Here is a 19,894-nt window from a genome sequence, read left to right as displayed (position 1 = left end):
GTTTTGGTATTTTGTGGCAATTGTAGTAAAATGCATCAAATCGGATGAAAAAACATCATAATAATTATGAAATAGCTAAATACAGATCCTAATCTCAGTGATCCAAGAGGAAAGTTTGTGAAAATGACACTTGAGAATTTGTTGGTCAAATGTCAGTTTCGTGAGAATGACTCAATAGCAACGCTGCACCGTTTGTCACTGTGACAAGGCCATTACTGCCCCGGTCTGTCACCCTCTGGTCGTACATCCTATCCAACTCCAACCAGGAGTCATAGAGTTGCTCATTGATATATCCTGGCATCGGCAGTGCCACAGCCCCAGCCCTGTGGAGACGAGTGAGCAGGAGACCATTGTTGACATATCGCTGACTTCTTAACAGTATTATATATAGTATTATATTATTATATGATAATAATATAATATATTATTATTTATTATATTAGTATTTTATTATATTTTATTATATTAGTTATTATATTATATTAATTACTAATTATATTAATTATTATATCAGTATTATATTATAGTATTATATTCTTAACAGTATTATAGCCTTGGTTTGTATATCATTGAGAGAGGAGGGATTAGGCCTACACTAAAGGGGTTTTGCTAAATGATGACTTCAAGGAGTCCAAGGGATCTTTCTCCAAAATGCCTCCTCCTTCACTGCGTTCTAATGGCAAACGGTGCCAACCTACACAGCAAACCGTTCTCAGAAAGGGGATGCTTCTTTTCAATAGTTAACGGTTTAATTCTGGGAATCCTTGTCTGCTGGCCAACTTCTATATTTTCCCTATGGCTTGGCACCGACTTCAGTCGGCACTGTTTAATAACAGTGTGTTTTATATGTATTAAACAGGGAAGACGAATCAATAGACATTAAACCAGAGGGCAAATGTTTAAGTGCTCGGGGAAATGTTAACACTACGCGCTTAGAATGACTCAAAGTGGCTCGGTGTGTACTTTTCAGTCTAGTCAAACGCAACCCTGAACAGGGGCCAAGTCTCACTAAACGCTGAGGATAAAGCAGGAACATGACATGTAGCTATTACCTCTTGAACATGTACGGACGCATTGTCTCGCTGTAAATGAGGGAGAAGGGGGATGAGCTGTCACCCAGAATAAACCAGAAGACCAAGATGATTACCCATCAATGGGATCACTTTTTATTTGAGACAGATGCTGTCAGCCGCACTCCGCCCCGTAATGATGAAGTAATGTATTCCACAGTGAGAGGATGGGAGAGGAGCGAGTCAGGAAAGCTGAACTCGTTCCTTGTGTTCCTGGATGACCTGTGTGTGTGTGTGTGTGTGTGTGTTTGCTCCTCAGTCTCACCTAATTGTGCAGTCAGGCCCATCCCAGGGCATGTGATGAGAATGGAGCACCCTCTCACTTGTGGAAACTTGAGGTGATCTGTCAGAACAGGTAGAACACACACACACACACATTTTGACCCCATCACTGAAAGTCTGTCTGAAAGACTCTACTATGTCCACAAGCCGTGTAGGACATGTAATAATGATGTTATTTTCTACAAGGAAGATCATCCAAAACTATAGCCTGGTGATCTTGTGAACTTCCCAATACCTTTCTGATGCATTTCAGTCACTTCAAACCATATTTCCTTTAGATTGAAATACTGTCCGACTGATTTCTAAAAGACTGTCATAGCCTCGATTAATAAGTTAACATTGGCTGTTGATTGGCCGTTTCTTTACATGCTGGAGTTTTTTGATACCAAAAAAGTTTGGGAACCCCCATCCTGTCCTCTGTGACTTTGACTGTGCCACATTTGACCTTGACCTACATTTTCATATAATTGAATACATTTTACATCACTGTGAAATGGAACTTGATGATTCTAAAGGCAGCTTTGTGATATTATAGAGAGTTTTTGCTCTGATGGTTTTGAAGCATTGAAGCATTGAGAGTGATCACAGAGATATGTATGCATTGGTATGCTGTGTGACTGTGTGACAGAAATCATTTCCTAATGGATACAAATAAAGGCATCATCATCTTCGTCACCATCATCATTACCATCCTCATCATCATCATCAACAGCACCCCCTCACCCTTGGTACTCCAGACCTCCACCCCACCCCTCCTCTGACCCTTAGTACTCCAGGCCTCCACCCCCCGACCCTTAATACTCCACCAGGCCTCCACCCCACCGCCCCTCTGACCCTTAGTACTCCAGGCCTCCACCCCCCGACCCTTAATACTCCACCAGACCTCCACCCCACCGCCCCTCTGACCCTTATTACCCCAGGCCTCCACCCCACCCATCCTCTGACCCTTGGTACTCCAGACCTCCACCCCACCCCTCCTCTGACCCTTAATACTCCAGGCCTCCACCCCACCCATCCTCTGACCCTTGGTACTCCAGACCTCCACCCCACCCCTCCTCTGACCCTTAGTACTCCAGGCCTCCACCCCCCCGACCCTTAATACTCCAGGCCTCCACCCCACCCATCCTCTGACCCTTGGTACCTTAGACCTCCACCCCACCGCCCCTCTGACCCTTATTACCCCAGGCCTCCACCCCACCCATCCTCTGACCCTTGGTACTCCAGACCTCCACCCCACCGCCCCTCTGACCCTTATTACCCCAGGCCTCCACCCCACCCATCCTCTGACCCTTGGTACTCCAGACCTCCACCCCACCCCTCCTCTGACCCGTAGTACTCCAGGCCTCCACCCCCCCGACCCTTAATACTCCAGGCCTCCACCCCACCCATCCTCTGACCCTTGGTACTCCAGACCTCCACCCCACCCCTCCTCTGACCCGTAGTACTCCAGGCCTCCACCCCCCGACCCTTAATACTCCACCAGGCCTCCACCCCACCCATCCTCTGACCCTTGGTACTCCAGACCTCCACCCCACCCATCCTCTGACCCTTGGTACTCCAGACCTCCACCCCCCCCCCCCCCGACCCTTAGTACTCCAGACCTCCACCCCCCCCCCCCCCCCGACCCTTAGTACTCCAGAACTCCCCCCACCCCCCCTCTGAACCTTAGTACTCCAGACTTCCACCCCACCCCCCCTGACCCTTGGTACTCCAGACCCCCCCCCCTCCCCACACCCCCTCTGAACATTAGTACTCCAGACCTCCACCCCCCCTGACTCTTAGTACTCCAGACCTCCACCCCCCCTGACCCTTGGTACTCCAGACCTCCTAATCCCCCCCTTAGTACCCCAGGCCTCCACCCCACCCCCCTCTGACCCTTAGTACCCCAGGCCTCCACCCCACCCCCCTCTGACCCTTAGTACCCCAGGCCTCCACACCCCCCTCTGACCCTTAGTACCCCAGGCCTAAACCCCACCCATCCTCTGACTCTCCTCTGGACTTCTCCCCTTTTATGGAACAGTGTGAACAGTCCAATCCATGTGCGTCTCCCAACCCACCTCCCTCTCTCCCCATATCCCCTTTCCCCCCCATGTAATCCCCCCTGTAGCGCTATTCGCCCCCCCGCCCAGTGCTGTAAGACAAGACGTGTGACAAGTTTTGCTGCAAGTCTGGCTGGCACTGATCCCCTGGCACACCTCCTCTCCTCCTCTCCTCCTCTCCCACTCCGAAGAAAGAGTGTTTCACCCTGTTTTTATGAGACAGCATGCATCTCTCTGCCTCTCACTTTTGGTCTGTACCACAAGAAACCCAGGGAAGGCGTTTGGTGGGCTGTATCATCCAATTCTCACAGCATGGCTGTATTTATTCATAGACTTCTTCAGTTGTTGGGTCTTTAGCCAACCAGTGCCTTTCAATGGGTTTATTTTCCTCTCACACTGAGGGAGCGTGGAGGTGGTTTGTTATTTCAAGCGTCAATATTTTTAGATGTGAAGTGAAAACTCCATGTGAAAGTGGAAAATGGCAAGCCTGAGAGGTCAGATATTGGCCATTTGTCACCAGCCAGCAGCAGTAAATTAAGCTTTAAAAACAGAAATAGCCCCGTTTGACTGCCAAGTAATCTCCAGCCAATCTACTGGAAGACTGGGCCCAGGGTGGTGCTGTCCGGGTCACCAGGCAGCTCCAGGCTCTCCACATCTTACAGGGTCTCCTTCATCCAACACCTGCCACAGGCTGCCATGAGCCCTGCCTGCACACAAAGCCATAAATATCCCACCATTCCACATGGCTTGCTTTCACATCATGGACTCTCATAGTGGATAGCTCCTTTTTAGCTTTTCTCCTCAGAATTGCACACCGTCCTCTCTACGGGAGTGTATACCTCTAATGGCATTTCTCTCATTAAGGATTAAGACTGGTCAGTTCGTCATGAAGACTGAGATATTTTAGATGGCCATTAGAGGAGACATTCGGCTGTTACCTTCTGAGACGAACCCTATCGCCACTTAGACTTCCATTGGTGTGAAGCAATTCACTCACCAGGGAGCTTGGAGCCAGTTCCTTGGGTTCAAATATGTAACCCCGGCAACAATGACTCCACTTATTTAAAACCCCACATTACTCAACTTGTCACTTCATAAGAATATCACCCATTGTCCACCTGCCAGTGGTAAAAGCACTTTAGCCTTCCTGAGGGGTTAGAAATTCTAACGATTGGTAATAGCACATACAGAGAGTTCAAATGGTGTTGTTGCCTGGGATGGCCAGGAGCGCTAGGGCGTAGCGCACACTTCCACAATGGAGAAGCAACATTGGTCATCACTCATCGCCGGTTGGCGACAGGGTGTGACTGATGGTTGCCGTGGCGATTTATGAGATGGCCTTTATTCAGGCCTGGAGAGACTGAGGAAATCGAGGAGCGAGTGGAGGATGCACTCATTCCTCCCTTCCTACCTCTCTCCCTCCCTTCATTCCTCCCTCCCTTCTGCTCTTTCTTTCTTCTCTCTCTGTCTGACATGGAGAAACAATGACCTTGAAGCAGCTGGGAATTACAGGAATCATCCACTTGGAGACTTGGGGAGAGGGGCAAAGGAACTCGAGGAGTGTTTTAAGGGATTCATTTCACTCGTTTGTTCGAAGGAGCAGTCCAGGATCCTCACATTAGGGATTTGGGGGAGAGAGAGCGAGCAAGTGTGTGCTTTGGTTACGCAAGGTGATACCCACCAGCAGCCAAGTGCAAGGGCACCAAGCAGGCTACAGTACAGACAGGAGACAGGGTACTGGTAACGCCAGAGACATAGTCTTTTGAGTGTCCATGCTGCTTCTGTCCACACACGCACGCACACACACACACACACACACACACACACACACACACACACACACACACACACACACACACACACACACACACACACACACACACACACACACACACACACACACACACACACACACACACACACACAACGGTTCATTTACACACAACAACAACAACAACACTGCTATTTGATTTCTTATCTGAACTGTAGCCGTCCGCATCCCGCTAGCAATCCCTTTAATGTTTACCCCACATCAATCTCCAGGGCTCTGGATGCACGCAGCCTTGCTGTGATGCTTATCATAGTTAAATTGGGATAACGAACTGTACACATTATCCATTCTGCCTCACAGCAATGCTGCTGAATTTTTATTTTTTATACAAAGCACATTAAAATCAATCCCACTGGGCAAAAACTAGTTGAAACAATGTTGTTTCCACATCATTTCAACAAGAAAAGTCTGTGAAGACGTTGAATCAAAATGGAAAACTGATTGGAATTGCAAAAAGTCAAGACATTTCTTTTTTTTTTATACCTAACTTTTTACCTAATTTTTTTTACCTTTTTACCTAAATCTGATTTTTTATTTTATTTTTCACGATGAATTCACGTTAGTTGACAACTTAAGCAAAAATAGACGTTGAACTGACATCTGTGGGATGTTACGGGCGCTGACACCCGTAAAAAGGTAAACTGCCCCTTAGAACCAACTCCTCTCGTTTTAAACTCTAGTTTCAAAATTGACTACAAAGTATAAATAGGATCATTTTGGTCATAAAGTCAGTCTTGTCCAAAGCTGAGTTTTGTAGGTGAGTTCTTCACGACTTCCTGGAGGGGTGGGTATGGATTAAGATCATGCCCACTGGCACCGTGCCCACTAACAAGACAGAAGCAGCTGTGTTGATTGCACTTTATCAGCTGCACACGCTCTATCCAATCACAGCTCCCAGAACCTCCACACAGAGACAGACCTGCCCATTACACAGCGCCTCAGACTTGTTTTCATAAGACAACACGTCCCAAAAGTTATGTTGAAATAACCTCTGGCCCTAGGCCCTTTATGGAGTGGCCACTTGCTGATGTGTTTGACAGTGTCAATCATTCCAGTCTGCCACTTTTTTGGGCAAAATGAGAATTGAGACGATCAGAGAGCACTTGTATACCAACTGCAACTTGTCAATATTCCAAAACGTATTTGTATAAATATCTTGTGTCGCCCCGTGATCTGTTTTGTAACATGATTCCCAATGAAACACTGCCAGACAGATGCACACTCTGGTAAAAGATAGTGAGAAAGTTGTAAAAAACTAAACGGTACGGAAGCACACACGTCGCCACTCGCCAGTGACTTGATAAGCTGATTGTGGCCTGGCTGCTCAACGTTCTTGTTAGCTACTACTTGCTAGCATCATTAACAAACACAGTTGGAACTTAGCTAGTTAGCAAGAGATTTTGGGGACTGATAAAAAGCGTGTACTGTAGCTTGTGCTTAATTTACGATAGTTTGACAACTTGTTTGACAAGTTGTAGACGTGTTATTGTTCTCAGAAATCAGTCCTGAGCACGCAGCCAGACTTTCCCGACTGGATAGACTGTATGCAGTGCAATGTCTATTTTTACATGAGAAATGCTACACCAAACACCTTAGCTAAATGTAGAATTGCATCATTAAGGCCACCTAGGCAGAAACGTCTAAATTAATTACAGATTTCTTTATCTTAGATTAATTCAGACTATTTTAAGGAAGTGACTATTTTGAGGAAGTGGCTATGTTGTTGCTACGCAGGGACAAACAACAGGACCTGCCAGGGTACAGTATACGACCATAACACACCCACATCAAACCACACCCCCAAGACAGCTTTCGTTTGGCTTCAGTCATGGCCACTAGCATTTCTTAATGAGCAATCTTCGAAACGAGGCCAAATCAAGAAGTGCAGTCGCCCTTTAATCCACCCCTCCACCCCTCCCACTTCACCCCTAGAACCCTACAACCCTTCCACCCATCTCCACCCCTCCCACACCTCCCACCCTCCCACCCCTTCCACCCATCTCCACCCCTCCCACCCTCCCACCCCTCCCACCCTCCCACCCCTCCACCCCTTCCACTCCTCCACCCCCACTACTGGTAATTGGTGCCGTGAGGCTCCATAGTTCTTTGTGTACTGTACTGTTCTACCCTGCTCTCCATGAGTTCCCTGGCTCCCTACAGACTAATTGGGCTAACTGGATGTGAAATGCCTAGATAGCTTCCCCCTAACGCTAAGAGTTTATATGTATCCGCTAGGGGATTGTAGTCTTTGCCTGCCTGCCTCTCTGCCTGCCTCTCTGCCTGCCTGCCTATTTGCCTGTCTTCCTCTTTGCCTACCTCTCTGCCTGCCTCTGAGCAAGGTAAGGCAGGCATATGCATACGGCCGTGCGCTGTCTGCCAGTGCGTGCTTGCGTGATGCACTTGCTAGCGAGCCGAGCTAATGCTGCACCCAAATGTCGTTTTGTGCCTCTCAGGTTGCATGGCAGCCTGCACAGAAGTCAGGCAAGCATGTTAATTCACTAAACACTCTTATTAAAATGCACCAAATACAAGTTAGTGCATCATTAGGACTGCTAATCTGAATGCACTGTGTTTGAAACATCCTTTTGTATGACTAGATGCTATACTTGAAGCGTTCCCTGTAGATTGAATTTGCGTTGTAGTTAAAGATTTATCACTTTGAGGATACATGTCACAGGACTGTTTTCAGTCATTCAAAACTCTCCAGTACGACAAACTATTTCCCTAGAACCTTATATACAGTGACAGGGATCTTTATGAATCTTTCTTCATCAGGTTTTTCTTTTCTGCATTTGAGTGATTTGATTGATTTTTTATTTATTTAACCTTTATTTAACTAGGCAAGTCAGTTAGAGCAAATTCTTACTTTACAATGACGGCCTACCCCGGACAAACCCTCCCCTACCCCGGCCAAACCTTCCCCTACCCCGGACGACACTAGGCCAATTGTGCGCCACCCTATGGGACTCCCGATCACGGCCGGTTGTGATACAGCCCGGGATCGAACCAGGGTCAGTATTGATGCCTCTAGCACTGAGATGCAGTGCTTGCTGTTTGGGGTTTTAGGCTGGGTTTCTGTACAGCACTTTGAGATATCAGCTGATGTAAGAAGGGCTATATAAATACATTTGATTTGATTTGATTTAGACCGCTGCTCCACTCAGTAGCGTGGATGCTGAGTGTCTTCATGTGAACTCCATTATTGAAGGAGGAGGGTGGGGAGATGGATTGTTGGGCTGGTTTCTGGGTGTCTAGCTCATCCATCATCCCTCTTCATTAGAGTTTTCCAGACTGGGCGTTCCATTAACGGAATTCCCGTTCTGAATTCCACAGTCCAGAGCTATGATAGATACTGAGATATACTGCATGTTTTGCATGCATTTCAGTTCAATAAACGCAGGAAGTAAACTGAAATTGAAAACCAATGAGGAAAATTTGAATTAGAATATCAGTTTACTTCATGAATATGCAGTTTGGTAAATGGTTGTGCCACCTTGTGTAGTGAATTGCAAGGACTGTGTCACCTGTAGCCTTAATGATAGGAAATCATTTGACCCTCAAAGATATGGACAACTGGCACCTCCTACCTGGACTGACTCTAAATGAGGATCACCTAATACAAATGGATCTCTAAGTACCATTTATAGAGACATGGCTCATTTCAGTGTTATCAACATTTTACACACAGCCTTAGCAACACAGAGTAAACTGACATTTTTGGAGGGAATTAGGTAACACTTTTTACCTGTGCACTAATTGGTGCTGATCTGGGATCAGACTGTAAGCACGAGTGATATTAATAATTCAGCAGATACACCATGAATAGATCAATGGCGAAGCGATAAACCCCAGTTTGCTGTCGCTCTGTTCACTTTGATCCTGTTTGAAGAACAAATGTAATCTAAAGCTTGTGGAGCAGTGTCATAAATTCCCACTGAATCAGACAGCGCTAGAATGGAGAACTAAGGACAGGTGACAATGCATCAGTCATAGAATGATACTAATAATATCCACACAGAATGCTCAGTAAATTGATTGATAGGGGTTGGTTGATTCATTGATTCATTGGTTGGTTGATTCATTGGTTGATTGATTCATTGATTAATTGGTTGGTTGGTTAAGTGATTGATTGATTACTTGATTTATTGGTTGGTTGGTTGATTTAATGAATCAATTATCAGTATTTTGTTGATAATGAAATATACAGAGATCTAGATTTGTCCAGTTTAGTTCACATGCATGAGTATTGTGATGTATTCTTCTTAAAGTTATAGGCCGTCATCATTTAATACTCTGTAGTAACAGGGAATATGGTGTGCATTCATATGCATGTTATGGTTGTTCTCTTAGATACAACACCTCCCATCATGCACTCTCAATGACCTCTGGATTGAGGTCATGTGTGTCTCCTGTGTCTGAACGAACAAGTCTGTACCACGGTTGCGTCCCAAATGGCACCCTATTCCCTATATAGTGCACTACTTTTGACCAGAACCCATAGTCTCCCACTAGGATATACTGTATAGACCCCAGCAGCCTGCTATCTGACAGTGGATAATTTATTTATTGTATGGACCATTTATCTCCGCTGCTGCTTAGCTGTTCAGTGGGCAGGGACCTAGTGAACTATATATTTCCCCATGATTCTGTCAAATGGAAAAACAAGGTATTTTCCATTCAGCTAGGGGCTACTCATCAATCAGAAGTCCATTCCCATGTTTAGGTCCCACAGGGGAGTCCCAGACATAGTTATACCATGGCCGGCATACATGGGTGGGCAATCACAGACCAGTTTGGGCTAGCATTGGCTGAGGCCTCCCAGGGTGTGTGAATCTCTTGTCCTTGAGGCTGGGTAAGTAAGAAGAGAGGGAGGGGGCAGCGAATTGGAGCATAAATTGCCTTTTTCCAATGGAGCTTTGTCTGACATTTCAGTCACTGAAATAATTCCGTTATAGTAGTTTACTGGTTTGTACCACGGGTTTAAATTACTGGTTTGTACACGAGTGCTGGGAAGTGAGAACTCCCTCAACAAATCAAGCCATCACATTATGCTTATAAATGTTATGTGGACATCCCTATAAATGCAAAAAATGTATATTCCTTCACCATTGTCATGGCACCACCAAGCATCCATGTAATTCACACCTTGCATGATGCTGTCTACAAGGATTGCATTCACTGAGTGACCTTCATATAATAGGGAGAATAGCTATGTATACTACAGGGGTCAAATTTCAGTTAGTGGTGAAACACCTGCCAACATCACTGTGTGGAATAGTAGTGGTTAACTCTGGGAGTCCATCTCGCTGTGTATAAATAAGTGTGAAAATGCAGGGTAGTCAAATCAACTGGCCTGGGGGTGGGATAAGGGTGGCCAGAAGAATATGGGCCTCCTCTCTGAACCTGGTTCCTCTCAAGGTTTCTTTCCTCTGGGAGTTTTTCCTAACCACTGTGCCTCTGCTTCTGTTTTGGTCTTTGGGCTTTAGGCCGGGCTGCTGTAAAGCCCTTTGTGACAACTGCTGATGTAAAAAGAGCTTTATAAATACATTTAGTTGGGTGAGTGATTGGGTTGGGACCCTCACCATGGAAACCACCATTTCCGACCGTGTCCGGCCATCCTGGAAAGTCAGCAGTTGGGTCCTCTGAACGTTGACTGAACATTGTCAAAAGTAATGACACTCAGCTGCTAGCCTTTGGGACAACGGGCAGGCTTCATCACACCTGTCCTCTGTCCTCAGAACGCTTCCTCAATGACAACTTATGTAACCCCGGCCTCATGCTCCGCATCACCATAGCAACTACATCATCCTCATCCGTCTCTTCCAGCCAGGGCCGCAGCCCCAATAATATGTCATAGATGATAGTAACGATGCTTCTAGATTACATGTCAAAGGAAGAGGAGAAAGTGTTGAAAGTGCTGCTATATGTTGGACTATCAGTGTGTGCGATAAGATTCCGATTTTAATAGTTGTCCTGATATTATATTTATTCTCGCTTCAAAGTTAAAATTGAAAAATGTGATCACACAGACTTCACGTCGTGGGCATTATATGTATCTGCTCTTAACCCCAACATTCTATTTTTAAATTCCTTTATAGGTGTCGGGGAGAGAGAAAAACAACATCCAAATAAATGCATTATAACCCAGCTGTTTAGAAAATCAATCATGGCTCTCGGGTGGGCAGTGTTTCAGCCTGGCAGGGAGAGATCTGGCAGGTATAGTGGCCCAGTGCTTCTCTCTCAGGGAGAGATCTGGCAGGTAGAGTGAACCAGCGCTGCTCTCTCAGGGAGAGATCTGGCAGGTAGAGTGAACCAGCGCTGCTCTCTCAGGGAGAGATCTGGCAGGTATAGTGACCCGGTCCTGCTCTCTCAGGGAGAGATCTGGCAGGTATAGTGGCCCAGTGCTTCTCTCTCAGGGAGAGATCTGGCAGGTATAGTGGCCCAGTGCTTCTCTCTCAGGGAGAGATCTGGCAGGTAGAGTGACCCAGTGCTGCTCTCTCAGGGAGAGATCTGGCAGGTATAGTGGCCCAGTGCTTCTCTCTCAGGGAGAGATCTGGCAGGTAGAGTGACCCAGTGCTTCTCTCTCAGGGAGAGATCTGGCAGGTAGAGTGACCCAGTGCTTTTCTCTCAGGGAGAGGTCTGGCAGCTTGTTTTTATGACTGGGGGAGGGGGGGTGGATGTGCTCAATGGAGTGGGCTTCTCCCTAATAACTCAACTAAATCTTGTGGATGTGAATTTACATTTTAAATGCATGTCTCCATCGATTTGAGACGCCGGTTCTGGTCATAATTGTTTGTGCTCCTCCGAGATCAAAACATTTCTGAATTAATGTCACATTTGCAAATGTAATTCAAACAAAACTCTGCTTGCTGAACAGTAATTTAGTCAAGGGTTGTGTCAAAAGTAGTGCACTATGTAGGGAATAGGGTGCCATTTGGGATGGACCCTAGATGTTTTTGTCATCATGGCCAGTCCTCTTTGCGGTCAAGCAAACAAGGGAAGGGCAAGGGGAATCCAGCCAGGCAGAAACGTAACCCCTCCCTCCCTCCATAGCCTTTGTTTCTCAGGTCTGCAGGTTACACAGTATCAACTCCCACTGGCTGCATAACGGATGGCCTGGACACTGTGGATGGTACAAGATACACAGTATCCACTCCACTGGCTGCATAACGGATGGCCTGGACACCGTGGATGGTAAACAGATTATTTATGCCAACGCCAATCAGCCAACAGCACCAGGGCTAGTGGGAAGGGAAATTACCCAGACAGCCTGTACTGCTGACCCTCCTCCCAACCCACTATTTTTGGGTGACCCACTTTGCTAATGCTATACTAAAAAAAGCATAATGTTAAATCTGGAACAAACTATTCATCAGTCCATTAAGTGACAAATTATAGAGCTATTTATTCGAGGAGCGGATATTTTTCATCAATAGTTGCCGGGAGGAAGGTGTGTGTGTTTGTGTGTGTACACGTAAACGTGGGTGTCTGTTCTTGAGTTCATGCAGGAGTGTGTGTGTGTGTGTGTGTGTGTGTGTGTGTGTGTGTGTGTGTGTGTGTGTGTGTGTGTGTGTGTGTGTGTGTGTGTGTGTGTGTGTGTGTGTGTGTGTGTGTGTGTGTGTGTGTGTGTGTGTGTGTGTGTGGGAGGGGGGGGGGGGTTATACATCTGACAAGGCAGGTTTTTAAAATGACAATAATATATTCATGTATTCTGGAAGCTCTGGGAGGGCTGAACAAATGCCTGCCAACTAGGTTTTATCAAGGAGGAATAAAGCCTGGATTCTGACATTCACACACACACGTATATAAACACACACACACGTATATAAACACACACACATGTGTATAAACACACACACACATATATAAACACACACAAACTATTGATCAAGAAACTGGAGCATGTACTGCTTTCATCTCCCTTGTGTTCTCTACCTGGAGAAGACTGCAGACAAAAGATGTCTGCCGGCCACAGCTTTCTCTATGTGTTGATATATAATCAGGGAGGAAGGGAACCTGACTAGAACTTTACAGACTAGTCAGAGGAGAGTTATCTTTTATTAAAGGAAAACTCCACCCAAAAACTATATTTTAGTTTTAGCAAAATGCATCCTACGGGGTTGATTTCTGTATTTTGAAAGTTACATATCTTGAAAACTTGAGTGCTGACAAGCAAAACATTTGGGACTATGTCAACAATGGACTAATGAAACAAATACCAGAATACCTTTAAGTATTTCCTTGTTTTATGACAAGGCTGTTGGTAGGAGAGCATTCAAGTAGCTACAAGCAATTGGACTGGACTCTCCCGGCCAAATGGACCAAATGGCTACTCGAATAGAATAGGTATACTTTTTGCGTTTACATTTTAGTCATTTAGCAGACGCTCTTATCCAGAGCAACTAGGGTTAAGTGCCTTGCTCAAGGTCACATTGACAGATTTTTCACCTAGTGAGCTCGTGGATTTGGCCCAGCAACCTTTCGGTTACTGGCCCAACACTTTTAACTGCTAGGCTACCTGCTCATGAGTAGGAAGTGTGTGTTTTTGGTCTCTGGGACAAGGATCTCCACCGAGCCCCTTAAAAATGTAAAGTAATGCAGTGCAGACAGACAGACGTGTTTCATTACATCTCATATAGACAGTCCATCAATGCAATACATCACCATAACGCCGCCATGCATCGGTCATGTCTCTGTGATGCACTCTTCATGGGGTTTCCCCCCATCGGTGAACATCACCTGTGTCATGACGGATATTTATGCATCCGCTACGTGTTCTCATAAATACAAGCTCTGGGGAGTCAATAGCATGTCTGCATAGAAGCACGTCTTGAAATATTGATGGCCAGATGAGTGAATGAAGAACAGTATGGCGTATAGAGTGTGTTGTGTGTGATGTTGGCATGACAACATATGGATGTTCTATGTGGAGGTTATTTCAAGAAAGACCTTCACTGATGCCACATACAGTACATACTCACGTGTTCAGAATGCCCATTCCTCATTCTCTGTAACGTGTCAAACTGCACATTGGTACTTGTTAAGGTGTTTGAACCACTCCTTTCCTATATACACCATTCCTATGAATGACAACCAAATAGTTTCCCCATTGGGCAGGCCACGAACTATGTCTATTTTTACCTGCTGTTGTCGTGTATGTCTCCGCTATTGATGTCATTTCCCCAGCAGCAGGATGACCTGGGTCTTGTAGTTATGTAATCCCTGACCTCTGACCTCTAATGGGCCAGTGTTTCTTCTCCGACTAATTTCCTACACATGGTAGGGCACACGTGTAGGCCTGCAGTTTACAATTCGTCTCTTTTGGACAGCTGCTTTGAGTATTATTGTTGCGGGGCCCTGCGAAGCTCTATGGACTGACAGTATTGTGCCTGGCAAGGATCCAACTGTCAGTTTCTCATCCCCCCACGTCGACTTTATGAGGGAAAGTAATAATGAATTATTCAAATTAGAACGTCTGGAAATGTTTGATAGGCTATTTTTAGACCCGGTATCTGGCTGGTTGCCAAAAGCTATGGGGTTTTAGAAGGGTTCCCCGAGCGCATCTGCTGTCATGTCACAGCGAGATGCATAATGAGAACGGAAGCCAGGGTAAGTGTGAGAGGGAGACAGTGACGTAGAGTGGGAGAGAAAAAGAGCGAGGGAGAGAATAGCAAATGTCTCTCATAGAGGAAGGGTTTTCTCTACCTCTAATCCTCTTCAGTTGAGGTTGATTCCACCTTTTCTATTTTTACCCCAATAGATACTGTCTCTTAGTCTGTCAGCACAGAAATCTCTTCTCTGCTGCGTTTGTGTTTGGGGAAAAGAGGGGGAAACCCTTTTCCTTTCTCTGCCATGAACACATCCATTCACCCCCCCCCCCCCCCCATTCTCTCTCTTGGTCTCTCTCATTCTCTCTCTCTTCAGCCTGGTCTCTCTCTCTCTCTCTCTCTCTCTCTCTCTCTCTCTCTCTCTCTCTCTCTCTCTCTCCCTGTCTCTCTCTTTCTCTCTTGACAACACGACTTTACCATGCCAAGTTGTCAGAAAAAGTTGCCGTTACCATGGCGCCATGCACTTGATCAAAAGAGAAGAGCAGGCAGGGTGTGTGACAATGGCTTTGTGTGGGACTTCATTGTTACATGGGGACAATTCACTCCTGTTTCCTCCCGAGGATATTCCCTGGGAATACTGTTTCATCAGCTTCACCTTATGATGAACCCCAGACTCTTCAAGGTCTCTGAAGAATTCAGCTGAAATGAAAATCTATTATTTGGCAGGTTAATTACATATGTGTTATGTCGTTTGTAAATTAACAGATCCGGAAACTGCGGTACATGATGTAGGTTTTAACTACTGTTTATTTCTGGAACAGGCACAGGAAACTTGAGCCGAGAAGACGAGCAAATATGGTTGACATGATTAATTTATCTTATTCAGTATTAGTATGTATGGTGGTGCACCAGTGCTACCAATCAACCCTCTCTTGACTTGTTATCCACTGTCTTAACACATTCAGCTGAAACCATACAGTCTACATGACACCACCAGCATTCTCCATGTTCCATATGGCATGTTTGATAAGGGGGTCTGTGTGCGACAGTAATCATTTTAGGAGATGCACAGTGCCGCCCTGGGTTGGAAAGCAGGAGATAAACAGTGCCCCCCTGGGTTGGAAAGCAGGAGATAAACAGTGTTCCCCTGGGTTGGAAAGCAGGAGATAAACAGTGCCCCCCTGGGTTGGAAAGCAGGAGATAAACAGTGCCCCCCTGGGTTGGAAAGCAGGAGATAAACAGTGTCCCCCTGGGTTGGAAAGCAGGAGATAAACAGTGTCCCCCTGGGTTGGAAAGCAGGAGATAAACAGTGTCCCCCTGGGTTGGAAAGCAGGAGATAAACAGTGCCCCCCTGGGTTGGAAAGCAGGAGATAAACAGTGTCCCCCTGGGTTGGAAAGCAGGAGATAAACAGTGTCCCCCTGGGTTGGAAAGCAGGAGATAAACAGTGCCCCCCTGGGTTGGAAAGCAGGAGATAAACAGTGCCCCCCTGGGTTGGAAAGCAGGAGATAAACAGTGCCCCCCTGGGTTGGAAAGCAGGAGATAAACAGTGTTCCCCTGGGTTGGAAAGCAGGAGATAAACAGTGCCCCCCTGGGTTGGAAAGCAGGAGATAAACAGTGCCCCCCTGGGTTGGAAAGCAGGAGATAAACAGTGTTCCCCTGGGTTGGAAAGCAGGAGATAAACAGTGCCCCCCTGGGTTGGAAAGCAGGAGATAAACAGTGCCCCCCTGGGTTGGAAAGCAGGAGATAAACAGTGTTCCCCTGGGTTGGAAAGCAGGAGATAAACAGTGCCGCCCTGGGTTGGAAAGCAGGAGATAAACAGTGCCCCCCTGGGTTGGAAAGCAGGAGATAAACAGTGCAGATAAACAGTGGGTTGGAAAGCAGTTTTTTTTTTAAATATTCCATGTTAATGTCGGAAACCGCTGGGTTCCCCTTGGTGGGAGATGACGTCACAAAGGCTCAGTGCTGGATGGGGCTTTTGGGCACTAGGCCAGGGCAGTATGGGGAGGCTCATAGGCAGGACTTGGACTCCCCATGGTTGGTAGAGCTACAGAGCTCTACGTCTGCATCCCAAGTGGCACCCTACACCCTATATAGTGCACTACTTTTGACTAGGGAATAGGGTGCCATTTAAGATGCAACCTACATCTCCTACAGATGATGGGTGTCCAGAGGAGATAGGGCTAATGGGCCCTCTGATTGGTCGAATGTGTCGGGCTGTTGATGACACGGATAGCAGAGGAGTAGTAGCCTGATCGGGTTTTTCTTCTGATGGACTGATGCCAGGGGTTGCCCATCCACGTCTGTTGTTGTGCCAGCAGTCAAAGCAATGTGTGTGGAATTGGAACCAAGATTGACGTTCTGTTTCCAGGCTGAGATAGATCCGTCTGGTTTTTGCCCCCACTGGGATGACTGTGCTGTATAGTGCTTCATTGTTAGTGTAACAGAGGTTTGGTGAACCACACATGACGAATGACCTTGCCGGATACCTGAAGACTCGTATTAGCTCCCCAAGCCTATGGCATTAGCTCAGAGGGTTAGCAAGTTTGTGGCTCACAGACCAGGGTTTGAATGCATTTGTTTTCACAAACTCCCTATGGTAAAGTTATAGCTCAATTGTAAGTATGTTGCTGCGTCCAGTAGAAATTGCATCCAGGATGTCTATACAGTACCAACAACATGCCCTACTCCTCGCTAAAGCTCTCATGGTATCCGTTACGGCTGCAGCTCAGTAGTATAACTATACTGTCTGTTGGCTGGACTGGGAGTGTGTTCCAAATGGAACCCTATTCACTATCCCTCCGCAAGGCAATCAAACAAGCTAAGCGTCAGTATAGAGTCAAAATAGAGTCGCAATTCAACGGCTCAGACATGAGAGGTATGTGGCAGGGTCTACAGTCAATCACGGACTACAAAAGAAAAACCAGCCCCGTCGCGGACCATGATGACTTGCTCTCAGACAAACTAAAAAACGTATTGGCTCGCTTTGAGGACAATACAGTGCCACTGGTAGGAAGGAAGGAAGCATCATGGCCGCCAGTCTTCTTGTTTTGTGTTCATGAGAATGGCAGGAGAAAGAGAAATAGTATAAGTTATAGTATGAGTTATAAAGACAAGATACATTAGATATTTATTAGTAAGGTTGTTACTTTAAAAGGAGGATATTCCCCATTTTGAGGACCAGTTTACACAGGTTGATACCGCGGCACAGTTTACACACTTAACCCGGCTGTTGTTGATACCGCCACACAGTTTACACACTTAACCCGGATGTTGTTGATACCGCCACACAGTTTACACACTTAACCCGGCTGTTGTTGATACCGCCACACAGTTTACACACTTAACCCGGCTGTTGTTGATACCGCGGCACAGTTTACACACTTAACCCGGCTGTTGTTGATACCGCCACACAGTTTACACACTTAACCCGGCTGTTGTTGATACCGCCACACAGTTTACACACTTAACCCGGCTGTTGTTGATACCGCGGCACAGTTTACACACTTAACCCGGCTGTTGTTGATACCGCCACACAGTTTACACACTTAACCCGGATGTTGTTGATACCGCCACACAGTTTACACACTTAACCCGGCTGTTGTTGATACCGCCACACAGTTTACACACTTAACCCGGCTGTTGTTGATACCGCGGCACAGTTTACACACTTAACCCGGCTGTTGTTGATACCGCGGCACAGTTTACACACTTAACCCGGCTGTTGTTGATACCGCGGCACAGTTTACACACTTAACCCGGCTGTTGTTGATACCGCGGCACAGTTTACACACTTAACCCGGTTGTTGTTGATACCGCCACACAGTTTACACACTTAACCCGGCTGTTGTTGATACCGCCACACAGTTTACACACTTAACCCGGCTGTTGTTGATACCGCAGCACAGTTTACACACTTAACCCGGTAGTTGTTGATACCGCGGCACAGTTTACACACTTAACCCGGCTGTTGTTGATACCGCGGCACAGTTTACACACTTAACCCGGCTGTTGTTGATACCGCGGCACAGTTTACACACTTAACCCGGCTGTTGTTGATACCGCCAAACAGTTTACACACTTAACCCGGCTGTTGTTGATACCGCCACACAGTTTACACACTTAACCCGGCTGTTGTTGATACCGCCAAACAGTTTACACACTTAACCCGGCTGTTGTTGATACCGCCACACAGTTTACACACTTAACCCGGCTGTTGTTGATACCGCGGCACAGTTTACACACTTAACCCGGCTGTTGTTGATACCGCGGCACAGTTTACACACTTAACCCGGCTGTTGTTGATACCGCCGCACAGTTTACACACTTAACCCGGCTGTTGTTGATACCGCGGCACAGTTTACACACTTAACCCGGCTGTTGTTGATACCGCGGCACAGTTTACACACTTAACCCGGCTGTTGTTGATACCGCCACACAGTTCACACACTTAACCCGGCTGTTGTTGATACCGCCGCACAGTTTACACACTTAACCCGGCTGTTGTTGATACCGCCGCACAGTTTACACACTTAACCCGGCTGTTGTTGATACCGCCGCACAGTTTACACACTTAACCCGGCCACACAGTTTACACACTTAACCCGGCTGTTGTTGATACCGCGGCACAGTTTACACACTTAACCCGGCTGTTGTTGATACCGCCACACAGTTTACACACTTAACCCGGCTGTTGTTGATACCGCCACACAGTTTACACACTTAACCCGGCTGTTGTTGGTACCGCGGCACAGTTTACACACTTAACCCGGCTGTTGTTGATACCGCGGCACAGTTTACACACTTAACCCGGCTGTTGTTGATACCGCCACACAGTTTACACACTTAACCCGGCTGTTGTTGATACCGCGGCACAGTTTACACACTTAACCCGGATGTTGTTGATACCGCGGCACAGTTTACACACTTAACCCGGCTGTTGTTGATACCGCGGCACAGTTTACACACTTAACCCGGCTGTTGTTGATACCGCGGCACAGTTTACACACTTAACCCGGCTGTTGTTGATACCGCCACACAGTTTACACACTTAACCCGGCTGTTGTTGATACCGCGGCACAGTTTACACACTTAACCCGGCTGTTGTTGATACCGCGGCACAGTTT

The 19,894-nt window shown here is 46.6% G+C and overlaps 1 protein-coding gene across 1 annotated transcript in view; it reads left to right on the top strand.

Moving 5' to 3' along the window:
- The first annotated feature begins 1,993 nt into the window (after positions 1-1,993).
- The window catches only part of LOC120031838 (potassium voltage-gated channel subfamily C member 2-like), a 43,034-nt gene continuing 25,133 nt past the window's right edge, over positions 1,994-19,894 (top strand). Inside the window, exon 1 of the mRNA XM_038977658.1 lies at positions 1,994-2,080. Coding sequence (XP_038833586.1) covers positions 1,994-2,080 — 87 coding nt within the window. The remainder of the gene's footprint in view (positions 2,081-19,894) is intronic.

Source organism: Salvelinus namaycush, chromosome 38 (genome assembly GCF_016432855.1).
Source record: "Salvelinus namaycush isolate Seneca chromosome 38, SaNama_1.0, whole genome shotgun sequence".
Lineage (NCBI taxonomy): Eukaryota > Metazoa > Chordata > Actinopteri > Salmoniformes > Salmonidae > Salvelinus > Salvelinus namaycush.
The sequence above is the reverse complement of the archived record's forward strand: the minus strand, read 5'-3'. Positions and strand labels throughout refer to the sequence as shown.